This window comes from Ochotona princeps, chromosome 24, assembly GCF_030435755.1.
Source record: "Ochotona princeps isolate mOchPri1 chromosome 24, mOchPri1.hap1, whole genome shotgun sequence".
NCBI classification, from domain to species: Eukaryota; Metazoa; Chordata; class Mammalia; order Lagomorpha; family Ochotonidae; genus Ochotona; species Ochotona princeps.
Window position 1 is genome coordinate 24,270,974 of NC_080855.1, and position 27,937 is coordinate 24,298,910.

General features: G+C 58.7%; 2 protein-coding genes across 10 annotated transcripts; both read right to left on the minus strand.

The window, feature by feature from the left end:
* Positions 1 to 171: 171 nt before the first annotated feature.
* On the minus strand, positions 172 to 15,240 carry ATP2A1 (ATPase sarcoplasmic/endoplasmic reticulum Ca2+ transporting 1). 5 transcript variants are annotated; one of them, XM_004586844.2, is made up of 22 exons: positions 15,016 to 15,240; positions 14,712 to 14,729; positions 14,211 to 14,293; positions 12,909 to 13,013; positions 12,176 to 12,314; positions 10,285 to 10,365; positions 9,488 to 9,573; positions 9,065 to 9,362; positions 8,687 to 8,853; positions 6,771 to 6,859; positions 6,416 to 6,518; positions 5,739 to 5,870; positions 3,782 to 3,907; positions 3,454 to 3,672; positions 2,915 to 3,250; positions 2,556 to 2,776; positions 2,265 to 2,467; positions 1,828 to 1,913; positions 1,602 to 1,735; positions 1,375 to 1,492; positions 1,117 to 1,234; positions 172 to 411 (listed from the first exon to the last, which is right to left on the minus strand). In XM_004586844.2, exons 1-22 carry the CDS (start codon positions 15,131 to 15,133, stop codon positions 386 to 388), a joined length of 3,006 nt encoding a protein of 1,001 aa, XP_004586901.2. In that variant the 5' UTR covers positions 15,134 to 15,240; the 3' UTR covers positions 172 to 385. The 5 variants fall into 5 exon arrangements, with proteins under 5 accessions (XP_004586901.2, XP_058536924.1, XP_058536922.1 ...); XM_058680941.1 differs by lacking the exons at positions 14,211 to 14,293; positions 14,712 to 14,729; positions 15,016 to 15,240 and adding exons at positions 821 to 863; positions 13,432 to 13,737; XM_058680939.1 differs by lacking the exons at positions 14,211 to 14,293; positions 14,712 to 14,729; positions 15,016 to 15,240 and adding an exon at positions 13,820 to 13,868.
* Positions 15,241 to 18,893: 3,653 nt separating this feature from the next.
* Positions 18,894 to 27,937, minus strand: SH2B1 (SH2B adaptor protein 1). Of its 5 annotated transcripts, none has more exons than XM_004586848.2 (10): positions 27,309 to 27,738; positions 24,804 to 25,843; positions 24,463 to 24,564; positions 24,150 to 24,241; positions 23,867 to 24,042; positions 21,007 to 21,210; positions 20,660 to 20,871; positions 20,384 to 20,552; positions 19,828 to 19,927; positions 19,301 to 19,669 (listed from the first exon to the last, which is right to left on the minus strand). In XM_004586848.2, exons 1-10 carry the CDS (start codon positions 27,388 to 27,390, stop codon positions 19,651 to 19,653), a joined length of 2,196 nt encoding a protein of 731 aa, XP_004586905.2. In that variant the 5' UTR covers positions 27,391 to 27,738; the 3' UTR covers positions 19,301 to 19,650. The 5 variants fall into 5 exon arrangements, with proteins under 5 accessions (XP_058536926.1, XP_004586903.2, XP_058536925.1 ...); XM_058680944.1 differs by having other exon boundaries at positions 19,489 to 19,669; positions 20,331 to 20,552; positions 27,309 to 27,739; XM_058680943.1 differs by lacking the exons at positions 19,828 to 19,927; positions 27,309 to 27,738 and adding an exon at positions 27,839 to 27,937 and having other exon boundaries at positions 18,894 to 19,669.

Genomic DNA, 27,937 nt, shown 5'->3' on the forward strand with positions numbered 1-27,937 from the left:
GCTAGGCTGCTGCCACTTGGGCCTGGCCCCTTCCCAAGGCAGCCAGGAGCCTCTGCCAGCGTCACAGGCACGCCTGGGGCCAGGCAGCTGCTTTCCAAGCCGCATGACACTAAGATCCTTGGCCACGGGGCCTGGCGCAGGCAGGCCCCAAGACGCACACAGAGGCCAGGCCAGACTCTGGGTCATTTATTGTCAATAAATAAGCAGCTCAGCTCAGTCGGTCGCCTTGTCCCTGCAAGCCCCATGGGGGAGGGGGAGGGAGATTTACAAGGTGGGGGAGGAGGGAGGAACATCAACAAGTTTATAAACAGGAATAGGGGTGGGGTGTGCCACAGCTCTGGCTGAAGATGCGTCTATTGGGGGTCTGGAGGGGGCGGAGGACTGGTTACTTCCTTCTTTCATCTTCCGGATCTGGAAGGACAAGAGGAAGGGATGAAGCAGGAGGGCAGAGGGGGAACAGGTCCTGGCACCTGCCTCCTGGCACACTCACCTTGTGGGCTGCCGCAGTTCCCCTACTCACCTGTGTCCCCAGACCCTGCCACCCACCGCCCCCCAGCCCGGCAGCAGACATAGCCAGCGCGACGCAGCGCAGGGCAGCCCAGCCCAGCCCTGGCTGACACAGTGGGTGCCCAGAGCTGAGAGCCTGGCAGCAGGATGGAGCTGCTGCCCAGAGCGAGGACAGCAGCCTAGCCCGCCAGCAAGCGCGGTGGCAGTGGTGGCAGCAAGTGTCAGTGGCTCCAGGCAGAGTTGCGAGCGCAAGTGGGCTAAGGGCGCGGGCGGCGGGCACAGCAGCCAGGGTGGGGCAAGTGGGGGGTGATACCTGTGACACGGGTTCAAAGACATGGAGGAGGGGGACGCTTATCCTATGGCCAGAGAGGACAGAGAGACAGCTGTTACTACAGGGGTGGGGGTGGGGCCAGGGGCTGCAGCCTCACAAGTACAGCTAGACTGGGGAAGGGGCTGGGTGCCCTTTTCGGAGACACTGGTCCCACAAAGGCCAAGAACTCAGCCAGCTGCAAAAAAAAGGGGGCAGGGGCAGGCGCGTCCGCAACGCGGAGGGTGAAGGCTATGTTCACAGGTGATGGGGGAGACAGGGATGAAGGGAGTATTCCTTACCCTCCAGGTAGTTCCGGGCAATGAACTTGAGGATTTCGTCCAGCCCAATGACCGGAAGTGAGATCTTGAGGACCATGAGCCACTGGGTGAGGTCCAGGGCCTTGAGCTTGAAGATCATCTGGAAGTGGGGCCAGCAGCCATGAGGCAGGGGTGGTGACCACCCCCAGCCAGGGCTCCCGGTACTGCCCCGGCCTGGTACCACTTGCTATCCTGGGGCTCCCTGGGGGCTGTGAGGCCTGGTGGAGGGGCCAGACTCACCGGCAGGGGGTCGACATAGAGGATGAGGAAGTGGAGGGACATGGACAGGCAGATGGAGCCCAGCAGCCAGATGTTCACCCAGGGCGGCATCCGCAGCAAGGACTGGTTCTCTGATAAGCTGCAGTCGGGGCAAGGTGGGGGAAGCAGAGACAGCCAGGTGAGGGGAGGAAGGGAAGGGCTGCCAGTTGGGGCACATGGGGAATGGGAGGGAGCGGCTGGCGGCCCACCTGTTGAGAGCATTGCACATCTCAATGGTCACAAGCACGGACAGGGCCATGGTCATGGGCTCCGGGGCCTCAAAGATCTCACAGTCCAAACCCTCAAAGTGAGGGTGGTCCTCGGTGCACTGCATGAAGTGGGTCTGCAGGGCATGGGATGCAGGAGACTGAGACCCTGTGGAAGGCATCACACCTCCCGCCATCACAGTCCCCGCTCCTGGGCACCCTCCCCTACCAGCTGTTGGTAGGTGACCCGCGGCCCGTCTTCGGCATACAGAAACCACCAGGCAGCTGCTCCCACAGTGGCTGCACCCACATAGCCTGCAGGAGAGGGAAGAGGGGAGGAGTCATGGTCAGGGCCTGAGATCAGCGCTGTAGCACAGTGGGTCCTGCTGCTGCCCGCAATCCCAGCATCCCATGTAGGCACTGGGCCAAGTCCTGGCTGCTCCACTTCTTATCTGGATCCCTGCTAATATACCTGGGGGAGCAGCAAAAGCTGGCCTGAAAGCTTTGGGTGCCTGCCACCATGCGGGAGACTCAGATACAGGGTCTCAGAGATGTAGGGGTGGTAAGGAGGGTCTCACCTGGCCACAGGGACAGCTGCACTGGGGGAGCTGGTATCCCAAAGCTGGAAGGCCAGAAGGGACTGGGCACTCCCCTTTCCCTGCTCACCCCCGATTGCCATGTAGCGGAAGAAGAGCCAGCCGCTGATGAGGGGCTCCTTGGGACTCCGGGGGGGCCGGTCCATGATGTCCAGGTCCGGTGGGTTGAAGCCCAGGGCAGTGGCTGGGAGCCCGTCTGTCACCAGGTTCACCCACAACAGCTGCACAGGGATCAGGGCCTCAGGCAGCCCCAAGGCGGCCGTCAGGAAGATACTGCAGGGACAAGGGGGTCACTCATGGGTCTGAGCTCCCAGGAAGCCCCGCCCCTTCCATCCTGGGTTGTGGGGAAGGCGCTGCTCACCAGACCACCTCGCCCACGTTGGAGGAGATGAGATAGCGGATGAACTGCTTCATGTTGTTGTAGATGGCACGGCCCTCCTCCACGGCGGCCACGATGGTGGAGAAGTTGTCATCAGCCAGCACCATCTCCGAGGCAGTCTTGGCCACAGCTGTGCCAGACCCCATGGCTATGCCAATCTCAGCCTTCTTCAGGGCTGGGGCGTCGTTGACCCCATCTCCTGTCTGAGGCAGAAGGTAGGCAGTGGGCTCAGGTTGCCTTCCACACACACCCCTCCTGAGACCCTCACTTCTGCAGCCCCTAGGGCCCTCAGCCCCCTAGGATCCTCAGGAAACTGCACCCCCACCCCCACCGTCCCTCACCATGGCCGTGATCTCATCATAGGACTGCAGGTATTCCACAATCTTGGATTTGTGGGCAGGCTCCACACGGGCGAAGCAGCAGGCACGGCGGCAAGCTTCCCGCTGCTCGGCCAGGGGCAGGTCATCGAATTCACGGCCTGTGTAGGCACGGTCGGTCACCTCCTCATTCTCCCCGAAGATGCCAATGCGCCGGCAGATGGCGATGGCCGTGCCCTTATTGTCGCCAGTGATCATGATCACACGGATTCCGGCATCACGACACAGCTGGATGGAGCCCATGACCTCCTTGCGGGGTGGGTCCAGCATGCCCACGACACCCACAAACGTCAGGTCCGTCTGCAGGAGTGGGGATTCAGAGCAGAGGGTGATGGGTTAGGGAGCGTCTTGGGAAATGGGGCCAGGCCAGAAGCTGGTGGGGGGGAGGGGACTACTCTGATGGACAAAGTAGGAGTGGCATGGGGTGGGGAGAGGGCATGTATAGGGGTGCCTGGAAATCCTGGCCAGCTCCATCCAGGGCAGGGCGGCTTCACTCTGCTCACCTCGTACTCCATGAACTTGGCAGAGTCATCCAGCACCATCTCCTCTCGCTTGGGTGGGGTGTCTCGGGTGGCCAGGGCCAAGCAGCGCAGGGTGTCGCGGCCAGTGCCCCACTCCTTGATCACAGCCATGATCTTCTCTTTCACCGGCCCAGTCATGGGCACCCGGGTGGTGCCTACTCTCACGTAGTTGCAGCGATCGATGACTCCTTCAGGGGCACCCTAGGGGACCAGGAACGGGCTGCTCACAGAGAGCCACAGGGTGCGGGTAGAGCAGAGGAGTCCCCCCATGGGGTAGGAGAGGGGGCTGGGGCACATGCTGAGGTCTGACCTTGACAAACATCTTGTTGCCCACAGCAGCTCGGGAAGACTTAGCTGGGGAACAGTAGACGGACATGGATTTTCTGTCTCGGGAGAATTCCAGGGTGAACTCCTTCTTCATCAGCTGGCGGATCACCTGGAAAAGCAGGGATGGGAGGGGCCAGAGTGGGTTAAACTGCCACGTGGGACTATCACCTCCCCAGGAGAAGGCTGGTTCCTGTCCTGGTTGCTCAGCTTTTGATCCAGCTCCCTACTCGTGTGTCTGGGAAGACAGTGAAAGATGGCCCAAGTCCCTGGACCCATGTCACCCACAGAAGAGACCAGGATGGAGTTCTTGACTCCTAGTTTCAGCCTTGCCCAACCCCAGCTGTCATGGCCATTTGGGGAATGAAATGGAGGGGTTCTCTCGCTCTCCCAAGACTTATTTATTCATTTGAAAATCAGAGCTATAGAGACAGGAGGAGAGACAGTTCTCCTATCAGCTGATTCACTCCCCAGATGTGTGTAACAGCCAGAGTTGGGCCAGGCTAAAGCCAGGAGTTAAGAGTTTCATCCAGGTCTCCCATATGGGTAGCAGAGTTCCAAACATTTATGTCCTCCTCTGCTGTTTTTCCCAGGCTCATTGGCAGGAAGCTGGATCAGAAGTGGAGCAGCCAGGACATGTACCGGTGCCCAGATGGGATACCAGCATTGCAGGCTGTATGACTGCACCTGCTGCACTAAAAACAATAGGCCATCTCTGAATTTCATATAAATAAATTATTTTAAAAGAGGAGATAGAAAGGGAGATCAGACCCTTGGAAGGCAGAGCAGAGCCTAGGCTGAGGCTGAGACTCAAACGACATCTGGCACCTTCAGCATGAAGGACAAAGTGCTGCCACAGTGTCCCATTCAAAAGCTGACTGCAGCAGGACAGCCCCATTTGGCCTTGTCCATCAGAGCCTACAGTGATGACAAAAGTGTCTCCTGTTTGGAAGACCCAAGGAAACCTCTGGCTCCAGGCTTTGGATCAGCTCAGCTCTGGTCATTGTGGCTATGTGGGGAGTGAACCAGTAGAGGGAAGAGCTTTCTCTCTATAAAACTTTTAAATAAAAAAAAATTAAATAACAAACAGTAACTGAAAAGTGAATAGGAGTTGTGGAGACTAAGAAGCCAACACAGAGCAAATACTAGCAGCAATGTGCTTAGCACGATGGCTCAGTGTCTAAATTCTTGCCTTGCATGTGCCAAGATCTCCTATGGGTGCTAGTTCATGTCCTGGCTGCTCTGCTTCCCATCCAGCTCCCTGCTTGTGGCCTGGGAAAGCAGTTGAGGATGGCCCAAGGCATTGGGACCCTGCACCCACGTGGGAGACCTGGAAGAAGCTCTTGGTTCCTGGCTTTGAATCAGCTCAGCTCTGGCCATTGTGGCCATTTACAGAGTGAATCAGCAATGGAAGATCTTTCTGTATCTCCTTCTCTCTCTAAATCTGTCTTCCTAATAAAAATCTAAAATTTATATATATATATATATATATATGTGTGTGTGTGTGTGTGTGTGTGTGTGTGTGTATGTATATATTAGCAGCAAGAACTCCAAGTGAGTCTGAGGAGAAGTCTTGTCCTGCGGACGGGGCTGCCACATTTCCTGCATTCCGCAACTCCTACATCAAGAAAGGCCTGAGACCCGCTGAGAACACACATGCTTCTGGGAGGCAGAGGGTCAAATGCTGACATCGGGACTCTGCCCTGACAGGCCTCTTGGGTTTTGTGTCACAGTTCTGTCCCTTCCCCACACAACAGGAAGTGATGTTAAACTCATCAAGAGTATTGCAGCCAAGGCCGCCCAAGGAAGGACCAATGCAAGTCCTGGGGCCGTGGGCTGCCCCAGCCAGCTGTAGCCAGGCCCGGGGAAAGCTGTGGGAAAGGCCGCGTGCCAGTGCTGGCAGGCCCCACCTGCTGCCCCGGGAGACAGTCATCCAAGCTCACCGAGTTGCAGGCATTGGCCCGCTCCACCTTTGAGAGGCTCCTCACGTCCGTGTTGAACACGTTCATCTTCTCCACCAGCGTGGTAAGTGCCGTCTCCGTGGCCTCGCCCACCTTCTCATAGACACCTTTGGACTGAGAGGGGCACGGGAGGCAGAAGTCAGTGCCTGGGCACCTGCGCCCTCACTCCCCTCATCACACTCACCATGCACTCAGAGCAAGAGGGAGCAAACCTTGCCTTTATCTTATATCCCAGGGGGAGGCCTTGCCTCACAGGGACCCCTTCCCAGAATCCCCCTCCTGGCCTATTAAGAAGGCCCAGATGTTAAGCCAACTGGCAGAGCAGGAAAAGCTGCCACCTTCCATACTAGCAATTCCATACACCAGTTTGTGTCCCAGCTGCTCCACTTCCCTTCCAGCTCCCTGCTTATGACTTGGAAAAGCAGTGGAGGATGGCCCAAATACTTGGACTCCTACACCTGTGTGGGATACCTGGAAGAAGCTCCTGGCTCCTGGCTTCAACCTAGCCTAGCACCGGCTTTTGTGGCCATTTGGGGAGGGAACCAGCAAATGGAAGATTTCTCTTTCTATCAACATAGCCTTTCCGGTCCATTAAACAAATCTTCCCCCAAAAAGAGGAGCTGTTTTGGTGGTGGGGGTGGGACAGGGGAAGGGGTTACCTCATTGAAGTCCAAGGAGGAGTCATTGCAGAGAGCACAGATGGTGGCCAGCTCCACCAGCCCATCAAACTGCCCCGCCCGGATGGGTCTGTCATTCTTCAAGCTGGCAGCAATGGGCATGGAGGAGAGGAGGAAAGAGAGAGAGAGTGGAGGACAGGGAGTGAGCTGCAGAGAGGGCATGGGGGACAGCAGGGAAAGTCGGGCAGTCAGGGAGGTCTGGCAGGACAGGCTGGGAGATGGCAGTGAACTTGGAGATGGGGGTGGGAGGAGAGAAGATAAAGCTTGCAGGAAGAAGAGGAGGGAAAATAGCACAGTGGGGCACCAGGCACTGGGGATGAGATGGGCAGTGACTTACACCTCGCCCTCTGGTGCATAGGTGGAGCCGGTGATGGAGAATTCATTCAGCGTGCAGAAGTCCCCATCCACCTTGTCGATGATGAACATCTGTGGGGGGGAGAAGGGCACATACGATATCCCCTGTCCCCCATTCCCCATGCCCCCCACACCCACCCTGGCTGGACGGAGCCAGCCCTCTACACAGGTTCATCCAATGGATTGCCGTGGGCCTTTCACTGCTTGTCTTCTGAGCTCTGTTGAGTGGCCTGAAACACAAGGGACTGCCACTCACCCTGGGACTACCTGTGATTGGGTAAGGAGATGCGTACGATAGGGGGGGACTGTGGCTAGGAGCCCACCTGTCAGTCAGGTGGCCCTCCTTCAGGTTGGCAGGGAGAACTGGACATCTCAGGTCATTTCCCGTTTCCCCTGAACTCTTGGGACTTTGCAAATGCAGGCAATTAATTCATTTTTATGCAATGGAACTGGAACGAGGTCCCCTGAGGTCAGTGGTTCACAACACAACACCCCAGGACCTGGGCAGCCAGAGATTGGGTTTCTCATTCTCAGCAGCAGGCAGTCCAGCAGGACTATGTGGGAGCCCATGGGCCCCGAGACTGCCTTCCTCCCTACCGAGCTGACCACATAGCCCTGTCCCTCAAAACTACAACTTTTACTTCCTGGGCTTTGTCCCCAGAACTATTATGTTTAGGGCCAGGGTTCCCTGCCTGTGGTTCATGGACAACCCCTCTAGGAGTCCATGAATTGAGAGGGGACCCCAACACCACCACCATTCACTGCGTCTCTGACTGGTAGTCGGCATCTCTTTCCAGTCATGAGTACAGTCAGTAGGTCACACTGGGATGAAGGAAATCTGTGGTTTTGCCACCAACACAATCTCGGCACTCTCCTATGTCATGCCTATCATGGCAGATCTTTCAGAACAGTGTAACTGACATTCATTCCTGCTTTAATGCCATGATCATTCGTAGCCTCGGTGCTGAAACTCGCCATTTAGTGCGTTTGTTAGAAGGCAGCAAGCACTTGCATTGTGGCACAGTGGCTTAAGACACTGCCAGCAACGCTGACATCCCCTCTCAGAATGCCGGTTCAAGCCCTGGCTGCTCTGCTTCTAGGCCAGTTTCCTACTCCTGTGCCTGAGAAAACTGTGGAAGATGGCCCAAGTACTTGGGCCCTTGCCACCCATGTGAGAGACCTGGCCCTGATTACAGCCTGGCCCAGTCCCAGGCATTGGGGCCATTTGGGGAGCAAACCAGCAGAAGGAAAGGAGCTCTTTCTGTTTTTCTCCCTCTCTGTGTGTCTCTCTTTTCTCTTCCTAGCTAAAGAAAATAAATCTAAAAATAAAGAAAATCAAAAGGAAACCAGCTATGTAAACTAAATTACAAATGTATTTTGAAAATATTGTGATCACTACTTGGGGGTTCTTCCAGAAGTTAATGGAAGTGGACTTCCATAATATTTCAAAACAGAGCTGAATGTGTGTCGTTTGATACAGTATGATGTGATATGGGGCGAGGTGCCGCTGCCCAAGGCTCTGAGGCTCAGAGGTGCGGAGAGGCCTGGATCAGGAAGAGCCGACGCAGTGCATGGTCAGAAGCCTGCCTCGGAGCTGCCCCTCGGCAGGGCAATGCTGCCACTTCTCGGTTGAGTCTTTGAGCATGAGTCCCTTAGACTCTAAGAACGAGACTCCAGGGGTATCAGTTTAATTCTCTGAAAATGGGCTGACACCTTCCCCTCCACAATCTGCTGTGGTGGATTAGACTAGATGCCACTGCCACCCCTGTCCATGGCGGTGGTCACAGTGTGGCTGCCTGGGCCCGTGGGTGTCTGATGGCCTCCACAGCTGGCAGCATGTCACTCCATCTGCCTGCCTCACCCCGCCCCAGGCAGTCTTCAGCTTGCCACGGCCCTGACCTTGCAGACGGACATCTGGTTGGTGGTGAGGGTGCCTGTTTTGTCAGAACAGATGACAGATGTGCAGCCCAGGGTCTCCACAGAGGGCAAGCTCCTCACAATGGCATTCTTCTTTGCCATGCGCCGGGTGCCCAGGGCCAGGCAGGTGGTGATGACGGCGGGGAGACCTGTGGGGAGCATGAATGCACAGGATTGGGAGGTGGGGTGTGACGAAGCAAGGTAAGGGAGGGAATGAGACCTAGGGTGGCCAGCTACACAACGGCCTCCCAAGGGTATCAGCTCCCGAGCCCCGAGCCCTGGCCCCAGCCCCTTACTTAGACCAAGAGTCTTTGCTAATGCGATGAACAAATGGGAGGAGAAAAAAAAAGCTGCCATTACCTTCAGGGATGGCGGCCACAGCCAGGGCCACGGCAATCTTAAAGTAGTAGATGGCACCGCGAATCCAGGAGCCCCCATGGACGGGATCGTTGAAGTGGCCGATGTTGATGAGCCACACGGCCACACAGATGAGGGAGATGACCTTGGACAGCTGCTCCCCAAATTCATCTAACTTCTGCTGCAGGGGGGTCTTGTCCTGTTCTGTGGCAGCCATTTGGTCACGGATTTTCCCAATCTCAGTGCTCACGCCGGTGGTGGCAACTATGCCCAGGGCCTTGCCGGCTGCAATGTTGGTACCCTGGGAAGGTAAGGGAGAGGCAGGGGGTGAACCTTGGGCCTCTGTTTTCCCCCAGGAAGCTGGGCTGCTGGCTCAAGGGCACAACATCTGCCACCCTCTCCCCACCCTGCCCCTAGGTTGCTCACCGAGAAAAGCATGTTCTTCTTGTCCTGGTTGACAGCTCGGGGATCAGGGACTGGCTCTGTGTGCTTGATGACGGACACGGACTCGCCTGTGGAGAAGACGGGGCCCAGGGGCCAGTGGGTGACATCATCTCTTTCTCCCTCACCTCCCTCCTTCCTATCCCTGCTCAGCAGGTGCCAGGTGGGGGCCATCAGCAAGTCCACTGCACTCAAGTAACTCACACATGGCATGACATTGTTAACCGAACCTCCACCTGCTCCTCTGTTAAAACGGGGATAAGCCCCTGCCCCGTGTCACTTGAGCACAAGACATTAAGTGGCATTCAAAGAAGCTGATGGATGTGCAGGTACATTGTCTAGGGAGGGTCACACACCTGATGGGGGGCACAGGTCCCCACCCCTAAGGCCTTGGCTCTCTTGTGCCCTAACAGTTGCTGGCCCAGTTTGGCGAGGCCTCCTTGGAGCACCAGCCCTGCTGGGGGAGGGAGAGTTACAGCAAAAGCTTCAAGGCATCCAAACCCTGCACCTTCTCCTAGAACCTGGTGCTCCCTATTTTGAGGCCCTCATCAAAGCAGAAGGGACAATCACCTAGCTATGGACGTGCCTACGTCCCCATGGCAGACAGCTACATGGTGAAGGGGCCCTAACAGTCAGCCTTTTCCCAGGACCCCATGGGACACAGCCGAGACATCACTGCCCTTCCTGCTCCCAGGCTGCCAGGAGAGGCTGAACCTGTAGGCTCCTCCCTGACTGCCCCGCACCCCCTCAACCTCAGCTCCTGCCACACAGGGCTCACTGACCTGTCAGGATGGACTGGTCCACACGGAGCGTGGTGGATTTGATGGAGAGGATGCGGATGTCGGCAGGGACTTTGTCCCCCACTGTGGAGAAAGCAGAGTGAGGTTAATTGGAATGGGCTTTTTTTCCTTCCTGAAGAAAGGAAACCATTGCCTCTGACCATTCACACCCCTCACCTGGCCTCCAGGCTCAAGGCACGGGCCCAGCCCTGGGCTTCGGTCAGGCCCTTGGCAGGTGCTCCTACAAACCCCCAGAAGACACCCTGGGAATGCTCTCAGGCCTCCTACCCTCTTCATGGAAAGCTACCGCAACAGGAGGCTCTGGCACCCTGCCTGGCAGGATACATGCCCACTGAATGAATGAATGGGTGACTAGCAATAGCTTAGATGTATGAAGAGAAACCACAACTGAAAGAGAGAAAGTGAGGTGGAGAGACCAAAAAAGAACTTAGAGAAAACAGGTGAGTCAAAAAACAACGTGTCAGGGTCAGAACGAAGAAACTAGCCAGGGAAGGAGGAAAAAAGCAAGAACCACAAGTGTCACATCAATCAAGGTCAAAGGGCAAATAAAGTGGAGCAGAGAGCAGGAGAAAAAGAGGCAGCTGAAAGGGGAGTGCAAGGAGGGAGGAGGCCAGTAGCAGGTGCAGGGTGGGTCAAAGAGCAGACCTTGCATCAGCCTGGGGGAAGTGGGAGAACCAGGGGATGAAACTGGGAAGTGTGTAGGAAAATAAGGGGGGCTGAACTACACAGGAAACTCAAGGCACTAGGGCTGGGATGGATGGAAGCCAAGCTGGGAGACACGCAGGCGGGGGCACCCACGGCTGGCCTGCGGAGGAGGCTGCACTCCTCCTGGGGGGTTCTGCCCAATGCTGCTCTGGCCCTGCAGGTGGCATTGGGGCAGGGTTTATTTAGTGCCTTCCCTCCTTCTGGGCCAGAGGAAGTACATGGAGATAGCAGGCCCACAGTGGTGTCAGTGGCAGTCGGGGGGGAATGGGGGGGCAGCAGCGACACTGGGCGGGACACCCTGTCACCCAAGCCCAAGCGATATTTATAGACCTTCATGGCGCTGACTCCAAACTGTCACCGCAGCAGGTCAGCCGTGGGATGGGAAGCTGGGGTCTTCAGCCCTCCCACTCTCACACTTCCTCCCCACAACAAAGCTTCCCATGGTGGTGGTGTGGTGGTGGTAGCAAGTAGATGTGTAGGGATGGAAGAGGGCCCCAGAGAGACACAGCCTCCATGCCAGGGGTCTTGGAGATGTGGAAAGGCCTGCTGAGGCCAATATAAAAACCGCTGAAGGGGGCAGAATCCCAGTAATCTTAGCCACTCGGCCCCCACCCTCCCTGCTCAGGCATTAAGTGTCCCTGGCTGGGGCGGGGCTCCTCCTTGAGTGCTCCTCCTCCCTGGTCCCGTGCTCATGCTGGGGCCTGAGTTTCCCTTACATGGCCGGGGGCTAGAGCCTTTGACCGCCCCCCCTCCTCCCTGCTACTCTCACTGCTTTCCCTTAGAGAAGCCTCAAGGGCACGGAGAGGTCAAGACTGAAAGCTGACCAAGCTTGAGGGTAGAGGGAAGGAGAGGGAAGCCAGGCCTTGGGGTGGGGGGGTGGCGGGTGGAGATGGGGCCATTGGCAGGGCCTGGGTTCCACCTGTTGCATGCAAGTGCTGGGGGAGAGGCGGGGGAGCAGGGGTCTGCTTGAGGCCTCAGGGACAGGGACTGGCTGTTCCCTTGGAGACGCTCCCTCGGGCGGGGGAATTGGCCTGGGCTGACCTCTTTAAGGAGTCTAGGAAGGAACCTCCAGACTATGCTCTTGGGGACAGCGTGGGGGAAGGGACACAGAGCAGCCCTCCCTGCTTCTCCCTGGCCTCCCACGGACCCCTTCCACCCCATCACTCACCGGCCACCTCCACAATGTCCCCAGGGACGATGTCCCGGGCCTTGATCCTTTGCACTGACTTGCGGTCAGCGCGGTAGACCTTGCCCATCTCGGGCTCATACTCCTTCAAGGCCTCGATGGCGTTCTCTGCGTTCCGCTCCTGACCGGAGAGAGCAGGGGGAGAGAGAACAACAAGGGTCTTCAGGGGGTGTGGACAGTAGGAAGCAAGACAGCAAGGCGGGGAGGGGTGGCAGCAGGAGCCTGGGGACTGGAGGCTGGGATCTCATGGTTAGGGTGGGGGGGCTGTTTTGGCTCCCAGGGCCAGGGAGTGATCAATATCACACATAAGGACAGGGTGGGTGTAAGTGTGTGTTTGTGTGTGCATGCTGAGGGAGCTACCTGTGTCTATAAACAGGTAGGAAGAGCTCAAGGGAACAAGAAAGAAAAACCAGAGGTAATCAGAAAGCAGCAGACAGGAAAAAGTCAAGGGTGGTAAAGGAAGCCAAAGTAGCACTAGTAAAGTGGCTCAGGCCACTTTACTAAGAGTCTGAGGGGGCAGGATCCTTAGCCCCATTCTATGGATGGGGAAAACTGAGGTTTGGACATAGAATGCTCAGGGTCCAACAGCCAGCAAGTGATCGTGGATCTCAGTGAGCCATCTTGTTTCCACCCTGGGAAGGCAAACTCAGGGCAAGGGACGGGGAAGAGCCCCAAGTGAGGGCGGACTGGCTGGCAGGCAGGGGTCCAGGCTGACCTGCCAGACCCCCACGATGGCATTGGCGATGAGGATCAGGAGGATGACAAAGGGCTCCACAAAGGCGGTGATGGTCTCCTCACCTTCCTCAAACCAGGCCAGCACCTGGGGAGCGAGGGGAGGAAGGAGCATGGGTGACCAGGCCCCCCCCAAAATGGGGAAGAAGAGAGGAGAGGAGGGATGCTTATGGGGCATGGGCGGGGTGTGGGAGCCCGTGTTTGGGAGCCCTAAGCACATCCCCACAGCTACCATAGAGATCAACTGAGAACGCACCCAAGCACTCCCCAACAAGTTGTAGGCTGGTAAAGCAAAGCTCAGACGACACCCAGGCTAACTATTATCCCCCTTCTCTCTCCAAAGAACCACCTCCATCCCACAGGGAGCCAAAATCCACTGGAAAAACCCTGTGGTCCTCACAGGCGTCTGCCTGACCCCCTTGCTCTCCACAGCCCTCCCCCATGGCCCAGGCTGCTGAGAAGCTCCGATTTCACGAGGGAGCAGGAGCGAGGGGGGATAGTGTTACCAGGCCTCCAGCACACACCCCGCCCCAGCTGTTGCCCTGCCAGGCAACAGCCACCGGCAAATGTCAGGAACAATCCGAGAAGGGAGAGAGGAGGGCCTGGCAGCTAGGCGCAGGGGTAGACAAGGCCTCCGGGAAGGAGCCCCGGGTGGGGTGGTTGTTCCTGCCGGACTAAGGCAGGACGGACTGAGGGGGCGGCAGGTGCGGTGCTGAGGAAGGGCCTGTGAACGCTGGAGCCGGAGGGAGCTACCAGGGCGCCCGAGCTCTGAGGCCCGGGGTTGGGGGTAGACTGTGGAGGCCAAGGGGGTAGGGGTCAGTCAGGCAGGGTAGGTGAGAAGGAGACTGGCACAGGGTGCATGGTCTTGGGGGGCGGGGAGGCCTTAGAGGACACCTGCAGTCACCCTCTTTCCCGCTCCTCGGAGCGAGTCCTCTGACCAATCAGCGCTAGGAGGGCGGGGCAGGGGCGCCAGGACGCTCGGGGATTGGTGGAGCGTGTGTGTCCCAGAGCATGCTGGGAGTGGTAGTGGCGGTAGAGACGCAGCCCCGCGTGGGAGCCCGGGAGCCCCGGCGCTTGGGGCGGGGTAACCCGAGCCCTTGAAGCTGCGAGGGTGGCTTAGCTTCAGTGTTTTGGCTGAGAACGTCCTGAAAGCTTAAAATAAAACCTGCCTGCAGGCTGTGTGGGGGAGGACAGAGGTCTGTGACATAGGATGCTCGGGGCTGGCGCTTGTGGGTCCGGCCGCCCGCGCGCACTCCCACACCGGCACCCCTCTTCCCACACTTACAAAGGAAATGCAGGCCGCCAGGAGGAGGATCCGCACCAGGAGATCTTCAAACTGCTCAATCACCAACTCCCATAGGGATTTCCCTAAGGACAACAGGCAGCAGGGAAGGGAGGACACCCCCCCAACCCGGGTGGTCAGGAAGGACCCAGAGGAGGAAGGTCTAGGTCCATCAGGGCAGGCGAGGGTCCCGGACTGAAATGCCCTGAATCGCCTGCCCCCTCCCGCCCTTAGGGTGACTGACAGACAACTTTCAAGGGAGAGAATGGTTGGGGTGGGGTGAGGCAGAGAGGGGAGGACGTGCAGGAACCTAACCCAGGCTCTTTGGGATGGTGGGGGAGGCAGTTGTTAAGGGTTGGATGTGTCCCTGATTGGCCTCTGATCTCTGGGGTGGGGTGTGCTATTTGCCCTTCGGGCATGGGGTGTTTGCCCACGGGAGGTCTGTAAGGAGAAGGGAAAGGGGCAGAAGGCAGGGGATGGAGGACCAGGGATGCAGGAACTTACCTTCCTCAGCAGGAAGCTCTACCCAGGGGAAAAAAAAAAGGCATGTTCATTTGGGGTTCAGCCTGGTGATGCCCTCCCCTGTCCCTGGACATTAGCTAAGGCAAGAGAGTCAGGCCACCAAGAGGGAGTCTGAGGTCCCTCAAGGTCATCCTGCTCCGACTGGCCAGGACCCCCTTGCACCCTGCCCTTCCCTAGGTAGGCTCGAGGGAGAGAGGTGTGCGCGTGCATGCGTGTGTAATGCATGTGCATGCATGTGTGTGTAGGGCGCAGGAGAGCTCTCAGCCACTCTTAGAGGGACACTTACCATTGGGGCCATATTTCTCTAGATGTCGCTTCACTTGGTCCGGGGTGAGGCCGGTGGTCTCGCTCACCCCAAAATAGGCCAGACATTCCTCTGTGCTCTTGGAGTGTGCGGCCTCCATTGCACTCCCTTCTTGGGGGGCCCTGGGGCGGTGTGTTCTTGCTGCGGGTGGCTCTCACGTGTGTGTTTCGGGGGGCCCTTCTTCAAGCGTGTCCACCTGTTGGTCTGAGCTTCTTCCTTTTCCTCTCCTGTCCCCCCAAGGTTTTTTTTTTCCTTCTCTCCACGATGCTCTGACCCCAGTCCCACTTGTAGCAGCCGGCCACCCCCCCCCAGCCCCCAGCTGGTGCTTATGAGGGAGTGGGGGGGGCCAGGCTCCCCCCTCCCCCGGATCAGGGATTGGCTGGCGGAGCCTTCAGCAGGAGTGGTCAGAAGAGAGAGATATTTCTGCTGACAGAGGGGAACAGTGGGGCTGCAGCTGAGATGTCACTCATGAAAGAAGCAAAGGTGGCTCTAGCCCCGGCAGGGAGGGAGGGGGACAGGGAGCAAATGCACTTGCTATGTCCTGCTTCTGACCCCTCCCGCAGTCATCTCCACTTCCCCTGGGCCATTGGGCTCCCTGTGCGCCAGTCAGCCCTCCTCCCTCCTCCAGTTCTTCTCTGAAGCCCCTGGCCACTTGGTTTTCCCATCTGCTGCCCTGGCCCCATTTCCATTGCCTCTCTCCTTGTCTGCTTGGTAGGAAGAATAGCTCAGATACTCCTCCAAGCCTACAGGGACAACTTCTTTGGGGGAGGGCACAGAGGAAGTGGCTTAGAGGGCTGAGGGGAAGCAGAGAGGGGGACAGGGTCAAGGGGACGGGGCAGAAGATGGTAACCTTAGCCTAGGGAGGGGCTGCCACAGCCATCAACAAGGGATTTAGTGTCCAGGGCCTGGTGAGCAATGCCAGGACTGTCTGTCTCTCCCCTTAAACCACCCCCCCTTCCCTAGCACCCGGCTCAGCCTCTGGGAACATAGCCTTTAGGGCCCCCCCCATCCATGACAGGGAATTCCCTCCCCCGCTCCAGAAAAATGGGACACCTAGGCAGCCGGGTAACCCAAGAGGCTACAGAATGTGCTGATGGCAAAGCAGGAGGGATCACTCCCACAGTGGGGGCGAGGGGCACCTCCTTGCACCCCGTGTGTGCTCTGACTCTAGGGTAGGTCCCTGTTGTCCACTGAGGTGGGGACATGTCTCTGAGCCCCAGTGTGTGCTCAGGAGCTGGGCCTGTCTGTCCCCGGCAGCAGCAGCCAGAAGGGGCTTGAGGGCTGGAGAAAGCCAAGGTTTGAGATTTGGCAGTGGGGGAAAGGGACATGGTTTTTTTTGGAAATTAGGACAGAAATGGGCAGGGGTGAGTTAATGGATGGTGCTGCTGGGGTCAGAGAGAAGTCTGAGCAGCAATGAGGAAAAAGGAACCGCAGGGAGCTGGCTGGTGAAGGCCAGGGGGGCGGGGACCCAGGCGCTGGGTGCCACAAGTTGTTGTGGAGCGGAGCGGCTGGCCTTGGTGTCAGCTTCCTCCACAAAGCAGCTGCTTGGAGCCAGCCCTCCCCACCCTGCTCCAAGATGGGGGCGTCTTTTGGTTTACCATGCCAGGGTGGGGGGGCAGCTGCTGTTGCAATGAAGGGTCCTGTGGCTGAGGGGAGCAGGCAGGTGCAGGACAGGTTCCGTGGAAACACCAAGGGCGGGCCTGTTTTCCTAAGACGTGAGCATGCATGGGACGGATGACTGAACGGATAGAGCCCCTGGGGTTGCAGAGAAGAGTAGAAGAGAGAGGGATGAGACAAGGGAAGCCCTGCTGTCAGGCAGGGGTGATGGGGTGGAGGGAACCTATGGCTCTGGTCTCCCAGAGTCCTCCTTCAGCCTGCGCTTGGGGGAGGGGCAGCCCCCCGGGGTGAGCTGGGGACAGGCACTCTTCTCCTCCCCTTTTTCACAGCTCCCACAAGCCCTTCCCCTGAAGCAGGCAGAGTCCTGCGGTGACCTGGAGGGGCGTTTGGAAGAGGGTTGGAGGGATATATTGGGGGGTGGGTTCAGACCTCTGAGGCTAGGAGCCTTGGGGGCAGGGGGTCCCTCCCGGCACCCACCCAGGCACTTCTCAGCCCAGAGCTGGGCTCAGCAGCTGCCAGTCTCCAGAATGGCTTGCTGGCTTCTGCCTGCGGGCACCTGGAGGAGTGACAGGGGCTACTGTCTCTGGCAGCAGGAATGCCCAAACATGGAGAGGGGGGAAGGCAGGAGATGGGGCGGTGGCTTCAAGGGAGCTGAGTGCAGGAGACGGAGGGCAAGGAGGTAGCTTCAGCAGCAGGCTCTTGCCAAGCAGTCCCTTTAAGGTGATTCATTCCTGCCTCCTTCACCTTCCCAGGCAGGGAAGCCACCAGCCAAGGGCCATTGGGGAGGCTGTGGATGGTGCGGACTGGGATGAAGGGAGACCAGACTCTTCCCATTGGGAGTCCCCAGGCCCAGCAGGGGTGGTGGGGAGTTCCTTCCTCCTTGAGTGCTGAGGTCAAGGGAGGGAGGCCAGGTTCTGCAGCAAGCTGAAGCACCTGCAAAGGTGGGCTCAAGGCAAGCCGTGGTCAGAGGGTACCTGTCTGGGGAGTGAGTGAGTGTGTGTGTGTGTGTGCTTGGGGGTGGGGTCTCGTGTCCCTCCCTGGCCCCTCTTGGGAAGGCAGGTCCAGGAAGATTGGCACAGTCTGGGGAAGGGGGGAGCCTTCTCTAAGCACCAGTTGCTGTGAGATTAGGAGAGGATCAGGCCCTGCTTACCAGGGCGTCACAGCCCTTGCTCGCCATGGCTGTGACACAGCACCCAGGTGTCCCTAACAGGCCCCTGGCCTCCCTTGCAAGGCCACTTCCAGCCCTAGTCTGCAGAAGCCAAGATTTCGGGGAGCCCCAGGGATGAGACAAAGCAGCGAGAGCTAGCAGCAGGCTTCCCCGGCTAGCCTTGGGCCTGGGTGGCCTGTGTGCCCAGCTGTCTCCTGTCCATCTCCCAATAGGACGAAGGGCCCAGAATAGCAAGGTCAAGAGTGTGGAGAGGGCCTGCTGGAGGTGGGAGCTGAGGATGGGGGCCCAAGGGTATGGGCTTCACTCTGTCTTAGGCGGTAAGTGGAGGGCTCTCCCACTTCCCAGACCCTGGCCTCTCCCAGCCCCACAACTGGGGAAACTAGGGGTGTCGTTGGAGGAATGCTCGGCCTCAGAATCAAATCAGAGCAGAGGCTGGCTTTGATGGGGTACAGGGGGAGGACAAGGTTGTAAACTCAGATGGCCATGGGCCAGGTTGAATGCTGGGGTGGGAGGATTGCCCTTGTGGAAGGGGTCCTGGGCAATGGGACCCAACTTCCAGCACTGGCTGATGCGAGGCTTGAGTGGACCGCCGTCTCCAGGCCCAACCCACATGGAGCATCCCACTGCCCAGAGTGGCTCACCCAGGGAGCAGATGGTAGGGTCCGCCCCGGAGGGGTATGTGGGCCTGGCCCTGGGTGTCCCTGCAGCTAGATTCCAGGGCTGCCCATGGAATCTCTCCCAACAGCCACTGGGCCTGGATGCCTATTCCCACACCTCCACCTCTCTCTCTGCTTTGGGGAAGGAAACCGTTATAACGCTAAAGTACTTGGAGCAGGAAGGCCCTTTGGAGATAATTAGGCCTGTCCTGTGCTGTCCCATTCACGGGACTTGCTGGAGACCCCAAGAAGGTGTGTCCACATTCCTGACAGCCTACAGGGGTGAAATGGCCCCCAAACACAAGGCACACCACTGGAAAGCGACAGGAGGTTAATCTGAGCCAGCTCTCTGGCCTCCCAGCACGGGAGGCCAACCTGTCTGTCCCAGGCCTTGCAGTAAACACTGGCCATAGTCATCATGATGGAACTGAGATAAACCCTTTTATTTATTTATGCTTCTCCATTTTGTTTAAAACAACAACAACAACCTTAATGTAACTGACAGCCCTTCCCCCCCTCACCCTGCCATGGGCTGGGGGGTTGTTAAAGGGGAAATGGCCCCCAGGGGTGGGGCTAACCATAAGAGCCCCTCAGGGAGGTAATGGAGCCCCGGTCCCCTGCTCAGGGGAAGGGGCACCTGTAGTGTATGAGCGAGGAGGTGACAGCGCTCAAGGATCTCTGCTCGTACCAACGGACACCTTTGGCCAACAAGGGTCATGAAGCATGTGGGGAGGGGGCTCCGACATTTCCTCCAGCACCCTGCCAGCCCAGTTGCAGGACCCAAGGGCTGGGGTGTAGGGGAGCGCAGGAGGGGTAGGGTAGGTGTCTCACACGAAGGAGTACTGGTTATTAATGGCTCTGGGATGGCCCCCTTCTTCTCCGTCGCCCCCTAGTGGCAGCTGCTGGAGCTGTACCATCGGGACCGGCTCTGGGTCCCCACCTGATCCAGCGGCCTCAGAGCCCGGTGCTATGGCCTCTTCCAATTCAACCACGGGGACCAGCTCAACCACGGGGACCAGCTCTTCCGGGACCCCTCCACTGCCCGCTTTCTCTTTCTCTTGCCTCTCTTTGGCTGCTGTGGCTGTGGCTGTCGCCACTTCTGGCGCCCCCGCCGCCTCTTCTGCCCCAGGATATAGGGGATCTGTCCATGAAGGGGGTTCAGGGGGCTGGGGTGGGTCATGGGAGGTGTTCGGTTCTGGATAGGAAGGGTGAGAAGATAAAAAAATTGTGGAGGGAGGCGAGCTCGGGCCGTGGCCTGCCCGGCGCTCCTCACCCCCTGCCCAGCTCCTGAGCAACCCCCCAACCTGCGCAGAGATGGATCATGGGCAGCGGTGAGAAGAGGACCACACTTACACACAGTCACTCGCTCCGAAGGGCATGAGGGTGGAGGAGGCATCGGGGTAGCATCGGTCTCCCTCGCACACCCCTGCATGGCTCCCAGCCTGCTCCCGGCCTGGGGGTGGGGGCGAGGAGGGGGGGCAACGTGGGGACAGATGGGACATTGGGTGGGGGAAAGGGAGAGATCAGACAGGGACATCAGACATCAAGGGAGGAGGGGGTGGGGATCAGACCAAGCACCCCCACAGAGGGCAGGCCCGAGGTAAGGGCGTGACGAAGGGCAAAGCCAAGGCTGGGGAGGACGGCTCTGGGAGACAGACACATGATGAACACAGGAGGCCGATGGAATGGGGATGCGCCAGCCCAACTCAGCTGCCTTCCAGCCCCACACACAGCCCCCCTGCCTGTCGCCTGCCTTCCGGTCTGGCACCGGGGGTCCCCCACCCTGTCCTGCCCTGCTCTCCCCTCAGAGCGCCTCCTCCTCACAGCCCCCCACCCCACCTCTCTGGTACACACACCTCACTTCTTGGGTGCACGGGCACCTCCTCCCCTGCAGACCTGCTCTGCTCACCCTGCTGTCGCTGGGAGGGCACATAGCTGACCAGGACCACGTCACTGGAGTTGCCAGACTCCAGCGGGATGGCGTGTGCCCGGAAATGCTCAAGCATATCGAAAATGGACTGGAACCACAGGTGCTGGACGCGGCATTGGCCCTCCTCGTTCAGCGACAAGCGCAGGTGCTGAGGGCAGGATGAGCAGGTGAGCAGGTGAGAAGGGACATTAGCCCCCGCAGGCACCAACCTCCCCCACAACCAAATCCCACCAGCCCCACACTCAGTCCACTCACCTTGGCCTTGCCCTGGAAGTTGAAAGTGAGGACGTATTCGCCCCGCCTTGTCTCACTCTGCCGTACCAAGAAGACACCATGTGAGCTGGCGCCTCCTTCTAGCACTAACTGAGCGGCCTTGAGTCGAGAGAGCATCCCATGGAACCACGGGTATCCTGAGAGGGGCTGGTCCCCCTCACCCCCCTCTGCCTCTCCCTGGAACAGGAACGACCCTACAGGAAGCAGAGAGGGAGGAAAATTAGGGTGTCAGCCTGAGGGGAGGACTCCCCACCTCTCCCCTCCCAAAGCAGATCCCTAAGGCCCAGGGTGGGCAGTGTAAAAGACAGATACACTCGTGCCTCTGGTACCTTTGGCCATTTCTGGAGTATCCAGGGAAGGGTATGGGGCTGCAAACGGATGAGCTGTCCCCACCGGGGGTCCCTCCTCAATGGGCATGCGGGGAGGCAGCTCCGGGGGGAGCAGTTCCATCGAGTCAAAGTGGGAGGCAGCGATGGAGGCGGAACTAGGGGAGATGGATGCCGAGGGGCGGTCTGACAGGCCCCCGTAAGCCCCTGCAAAGAGACCGAAAGGGACGGTGAGTGCTCAGCAAGCCCCCAGTCTTCAGAATGGCCCACCTCTGAAGGGGGCAGCCCCAGGTTCCGAGGTGCAGGTGCCTGTGCCACACCCTTGCTGGGGCTACTGCCAGCACTGAAAGGGGCCTGTGTTTTGACAGCTGACAGTGCTGGGGTAGGGAAAAGTGGGGTACATCTCCTCAGATATTCTGACATGACCAGGGACTACAGAGAAAGCCCCAACTCTAAGAGTCGTTACAGATGCTCCTGCAGGGGCCAGCACTGTGGTGTAGCATGGAAAGCCACTACTGGCATCCCAGATGGGCAAAAGTCATGTCCTAGCCACTCTAATTTCCAATCCAACACACTGCTAAGGGCCAGGAAAACAGTAGCAGAAGATAGCCTAAAGCCCTTGGGCCCCTGCCACCTAGAGAGAGCTGGAAGAAGCTCCTGGCTTTTGCTTGATCCAACCTACTCCCCTGATGGGGAGTGAACCAACAGTTAGAAGCTCACTCTCAAATAAATGAACAAACAAAATCTTTTTTTAAAAAAAAAGAGATGCTTCTGGGCTCGGAGTGGTGGCCTAGCAGCTAAAGTCCTCACCTTGCACGTGTCGGGATCCAGTATGGGCGCCGGTTCTAACTCCGGCTGCTCCACTTCCCATTCAGCTCCCTGCCTGTGGCCTGGGAAAGCAGTCAAGGACGAGGACAACCCAAAGCCTTAGGGACCCTGCACCTGCCTGGGAGGCCAGGAAGAGGCTCCAGGCTCCCGACTGGAACAGCTCTGGCCATTGCAGCCACTTGGGGAATAACTCAACCAACAGAAGATCTTCCTCTCTGTCTCTCCTCCTCTCTGTATATCTGACTTTCCAATTAAAAAAAAAAAAAAAAAGAGAGAGAGAGAGAGAGAGAGACATTTCTGCTGTCAATTACCCCTGAGTTAAATGTACTTCACCTTGGCTAGTAACCATATCCTCCACAGCCTATCATCCTGTCCCTGGCCTCTGTGGGGCTGCGTCCTCGGCTCTTGCCTCTTTGTGCAGCACCGCACCTGCCCTGCCTTCCGCCATCCTCCTCCTCACTCTAAGGCACGTTCTGCTGTCCTGCCCCAAGGAGGCTAAGCCCAGGCTATCCATTCAATGGCTATTTTTTTATTCACAGTGATCAGCCCAGCTAGACCCGAGCACCCGATCCCCCCGCCCCCAGTCCTCCTAAGCATGTGCTGGGTAGCAGGCCTGAGCTCCACCACCTGAGTACTGGAAGATAAGCACACATACAGAGCCAGATGGAGCTCAGGCGCCAGGCTGGCAGGGACTCTGGGGGAAAGGGGGTCCTCAGAAGGTCATCAGCTTCCTGGAGCCTGAGGACTAGGGGGCTTCATTCTAGCCCTAAGCTTTCTTTCCTTTATTTTCCCAGCTCTAAGCTGTATGCTGAGTATGGCCTGAGTTCTAAGTATGGTGAGGCTGCAGCGCAGAACACACGGTCAGGAGCTGAGGCTTCTGTGCCTGTGTATATGTGTGGGGGGAGTGGCTGAGTAGGGGCCTGTGTGTGTATGGTGGTGGGGAGCGGGTGAATCGGGGCCTGTGTGTGAAGGGGAGCAGGTAAGTTGGGCCTTTATATGTATGTGTGAGGTGGAGTGGGTGAAGTGGGTGTGTGTGTGTGTGTGTGTGTGTGTGAAGGGGAGTGGATAAGTTAGGGCGTGAGTGCCTGTGCGCATGCTTGGTCAGGCTGCAAAGTGCAGTCATTGATACACGTGCATGGGATACAGATATTTAAGAGAGCAGGACTAAGGCGCTGGCCTACAGGACGCTTGCAGAGAAAAAGTGACAAGGCAGAGGATGGGCAGACGGGAGGGCAGGGAGGTTGCTGCTGGGGACGCCCACACCCCATCTCGGAGAGCCTGGCTTCCAATCCAGCTCTGCTCCTCACTGTTGACCAGTGCAGGAGTCCCTGGCACTCCTGTGAGGGACTTGGGCTGGGTTCCAGACTCCAGCTTCAGCCTGGGTTAGTCCTAGCCACTGCGGGCATTCGGGAGGGGAAGAAGAGCCTGTCTTTCCATCCCTTTCTCTTTTCAATCAAATAATAACAAAAAGAACGTTTGTCTTAAGTGACATGGCTGTTCCAGAAGGCTGGACAATTTGCTCGGGGTCTGGCTGGGGTGGCGGCAGTGATGGTTCCGAATAGCCATCTGCCCGCTGAGTGAGTTAAGCTGCCCCTGTGATGCCAGCATCCTGTACCAGACTGCCAGTTCCAGTCCTGGCTGCTCTGCCGACCGGCTCCCTGCTGATGCAGCCAGGAAGGCAGCAGAAGAAAGCTCGAGGACTGGAGAGCCCCTGCCCCCTGTGCGGGAGACCCAGCTGGAGTTCCTACCCCTGGCTTTAGCCTGGCCCAGCTCTAGCTGCTGCAGTCATCTGGGAAGTGAAACAGTGCATGGAAGATCATTCTATTTCTCCCTCTCTCTGTGTGCCACTCTGCCTTTCAAATAATAAATAAAGTCTTTAAACAAAACACAGCCATGGTGGCACTCAGAATGCTTGGCATGTTCAGTACAAAGGGCAGGATTTAAGTGGGGTGGGCAAGGGGAGGGGTGCACAGGAGGATCTGGGTGGGCAGAGCGAGGGCTGGAGGTGGCCAGCCCTCCACAGCACAGGCTTTACCCTGCGACAGGCGGTCGTTGCTCTCGCTGGGTCCCAGCAGCAGATCCTGGCTGGGCAGGCTCTCGGAGTGATTCAGGCAAGGCGGTTCCAGGTTGTCTGCATTCTCGCGGGTGAGGAACGAGGTACCCGGCACCAGGGGGAGAGTCATGGGGCGGGGACTAGTAGTGGGGCAGGGGCTGCAGAGACGAAGGAGGCAGATGAGAGGTGTGGGGGGCCACTCCATGCCTCACCCCTCCGGGGGAGATGGGATCTGGGAGGTGGCTGGCTTGGCCTAGCTCCTCACCCTGGGCTCAGGCACTCTTGGATGTCCGACACCCAGGCCTTCACATGGAGAGCGTCGGCTGTCTCTAGGATATACTCCGAGGGGCCTTCCACCTGCGGGCACACAGGATGGTCCCAGCCAGCGGCAGGCTCGCAGAAGAGGCCCTCAGGGCCAGTTACAGATTCTGAGGCCTCAACCCACCGGTGATGAACACAAGAACACCTCCCTCTTTGTCCCCTCCCACAGTCGTGGGAGACGCTGCAGCCCCAATGACAAGGTCTTAGGATACATGACCTGCTTGTACCCACCTCCTGGTGGGGGAGCCTCCTCCTACCTTAACCACAAACGTGTTCTCCCGGTCAGGCATCTCCAGGGCAGTGGTGGTCCGCACATCTGTGATGGCAGAGCAGGGAATGCTGAGCCGGGGCCGAGATGCCTAGGATGGGGGAGTGGAGAGGATGAGGTCGGTTTTGGGGTGTGGAGAGACAACTGCCACCTTGCCTTCTGTGTCCCCGGGGGCAGTTAGCGACACTACCATCCCAGTCCTGCCCACAGCACCCAGCTGGGAAAGCCCAGGAGCTCCCTGTGCATCCACCCCTTCCCCATGCACACCCACCACCCCACACGCATGTGCCCCTCTCTCCGTCCAGGGGCTGCCCATCCTTGGGGCCTCACCTTGGGTGGCACAAAGAATTCCAGGCGACTTCCTCCTCCTCCTTCTCCTTCGCTTCGGAGCAGTAAGCGACACTTCTGCCATTGAGGCTGCCCGCCTCCCCCAACCCCAGGCCCTGCTGGCCCCCCGCCCCGGCCCACTCCAGCAGGGTCAGGGGCCACCTCTTCGGCCCCCATGAAACTCAGCAGCTCTTCCCTCTGTACCAGCCCTGCACTGTCCTTCAGGGGTCCCCCTCCCCGACTCAGTCGCAGCCTTTCAAACCGGTGAGTCCACCTTTCCCCAGGAGATGGCCCGTCACTGGCCGACGGTCCCCGGCCAAGGGTCCCGGCTCCACCGGAGGAGTTGGAGTTGGTGTTTCCACCTAGTACTGGGGGGCCTGATGTTGTCTCCAGGGGCCCAGAGGAAGAGGGCGGGTCCACAGTCCCCCGCCACTGCAGGATGCCACGCACAGAGCCCCGGACTGAGCGGCCCACAGAGCGGAGGGAGAAGCGTTTCTTTAGCTTCGGCTTCGAGGTCGTCGAGGAGGAAGAGACTGAGGAAGGGAGGGGGCCGGCCAGGTCCTCGGTTGATCGAGAAGGGCCCCGCGCGGCCAGGGGCCCGCCCACCCTGCAGCTCTCAAGGGGCAGGTCATGCGACAGCGGTGCCACTGAGATCTCCATGCCTGGGCTCAGGGGAGTCAGGGCCGGTGGGGAGAGGGAGCCTGAGGCCCGGGCCACTTCGGCCTCAAAGTGCTGCAGAAAGAGCTCGGCAAATCGGCGGGAGAAAGCGACCTCGGCCCCAGGCCCTGCATACTGTGGGTGCGAGGCCAAGTAGAGGCGGAAACGGCGGGCAAAATCCAGGGCAGCGGCCCTGGCATGGGACTCGCAGAACTCCCTCCAGCTGGGAGGCGGTGGTGGTGGCAGGGGGGGCGGGGAGGCCCCATCCTCCTGCGGGGAAGGGGCACCATTCATGATGGCCCCCAGGAAGTGGTGGGGTGAGGAAGACTGCGAGGAGGGGCAGCAAAGAGGGAGGCGGCCAGAAGATGTGGGGTGAGCGGCAGGAGCTGTAGGGGGAAGAGAGAGGAGTCATGGCTGAGGGGGGGATGGGGTGGGTGTCCCCCCAGCTCCCCACTGGACTCCACTGCCCCAAGGTCTCGCCCTGAACTTCCCTGATCGCCTTCCCACCACTTTTCTCTGGCTTGCGCTCCTACAGCAAGAAGAAAGCGCCTTCCTCCAAAAAAAAAATAATAAAGCAAAAAACGGAAACTTCTTCCAGATCGCTTCCTTACTCAAAGACGGAGCCGAGACTTAGGACTGCTGTCCACACACCAATCAGAGCCCTGTTCCCCAAGTGCTTTACCTTACCTTTCCTCAGGGGGCTGGGGTGTTACCAATATTCAACAGAGGAGACCAAACGGCAGAACCCCAAGTCTATCATCTGTCCCCCTGCAGTCTGTGTCCCCAGACTACATACCAGTCATGGTTTTGGCTCCCTGTCACCCGCCCCCAACTTTTAGGGGTTCCTGGGAGGCCTGAAAACTCTGCTGTAGGAAGGTGAATGGATGGGTGCTGGCCGGAGGCAACTTTCTTGAAAGCCCAGCATCCAAGCAAGTACCTGCACAGCACCCTAACAGCCCACTTTTTTTGGTTAACGAGAGACCTTAAGCTGTGTCAGGTGGGGGGGGGGGCAGCAAATCTTTATTGGCCACAACATATACAAGACGTCCCAGGGAGCTGGGACGTGAGTGGAGAGGGTTAATTCTAAGATTTTTCTTCCCTTCTTATCTCCCTTTCACTGGGGAGGGTGCCATAAAGGCTGGTGAGCCTGGCTGTTAAGGCCAGGCTGTAAGTTCTCAAGTCAGACCTCATAGCTGTGTGATCTCGCTTCAGACACACATTCCCTCTTGAGCCTGAGGTTTCAAATCTGCAAACGATTTGAGCCGACGACCCTTTATCGCCTAGAGCCCTTCGCAAAATTCAAGGGACAGGAACAAGTCAGAACTTGTAAAAACCAGAGAAATAAGCGCCACCAGGACTGTATTTAGGGCGCAGGCCAAGACTAGGGTTCCAATCTGCTAAAGAAAAATCAGCCCTCCTAAATTCACAAGCTTGAGGCGTTGGTGGAATGGCCAACCCCTGGCTCCTCCCTTTGGGACCTGGGGTGCGGGCATCCCAGCCAAAGGCTCCCCAAACCCTCTGTCTGGAAACTGGCGGCCTCTCCTCCTCCTCCTGGGCTGGGCCTAGGTCTGGCACACTCAGATGTCCGCCACCTCCACCCTCCAAACCACAGGGCTAACTCCAAACCAGCAAGAGGCAGCCGGGAGAGACGTAGGGAGTCACCCAGCCAAGAGGTGCAGACGCGACAGAGCCTTGCTGTCCAGCCACAGGTCACCCCGGCTCACACAGGCCCACCCGGAGCCCCCTTTAGGCCCGCGGCCCCGGCGGCTCCTAAGCTGCCGACTCCGCTTCTCTTCTGCCAAGCGGGAGCACTCTGACACATTTTTCCCATGCACCTGCCTCCTGGCTCACTTGTGCTCTTTCCCGGAGGGCAGCTGGGGGACGCTGCCGGCTCGGCTCCAGGCTCAGACCCCTCTGGGCCTCGGTGGTCCATCCACTCGGACCCGATCCTACTCCGTGGACATCCCCCAAATGGCCCATTCCCCCCTGCTCCGGGGTGCAGCGGCTCGGCCTCCTCCACCAGCCAGCCCTGTCAGCCGCACTCTCCGGAGCCCAGGGTGTCCTCCTGGACCCGGGGCCCCCCACGCCCACCGCCACCCACGGATTGTCTCGGCCTCCGTGGCCGGGGTCGCGCAGGGGGAGAAGAGACACTTGAAAAGGACGGGGGGGTTCCGGTTCCGGTCCCACCTGCATCTCGGTCCCCGCAGTCCGGCGGCGGCGGCAGCTCCCGCTCCCTGCACACCCCCCACCCCTGCTACCACCACCTCAGCGACAAGCGCCCAGCCCGGCGCTGCGCAGGCGCAGGGACCCCCTTCTTCCCGTCGCCGAAGGAAACAACCATAGAGAAAAGTAGCGAGAGGGAAGGGCACGTTCATACTCACTTCCGCCATCGTCCGACCACTCTGCGGCGGCTGTTCGAGAGCCAAGAGGGTGGGTCTCCAGCCGGGCTTCCACGAACTCTCCTGCGGGCACCTTACAAA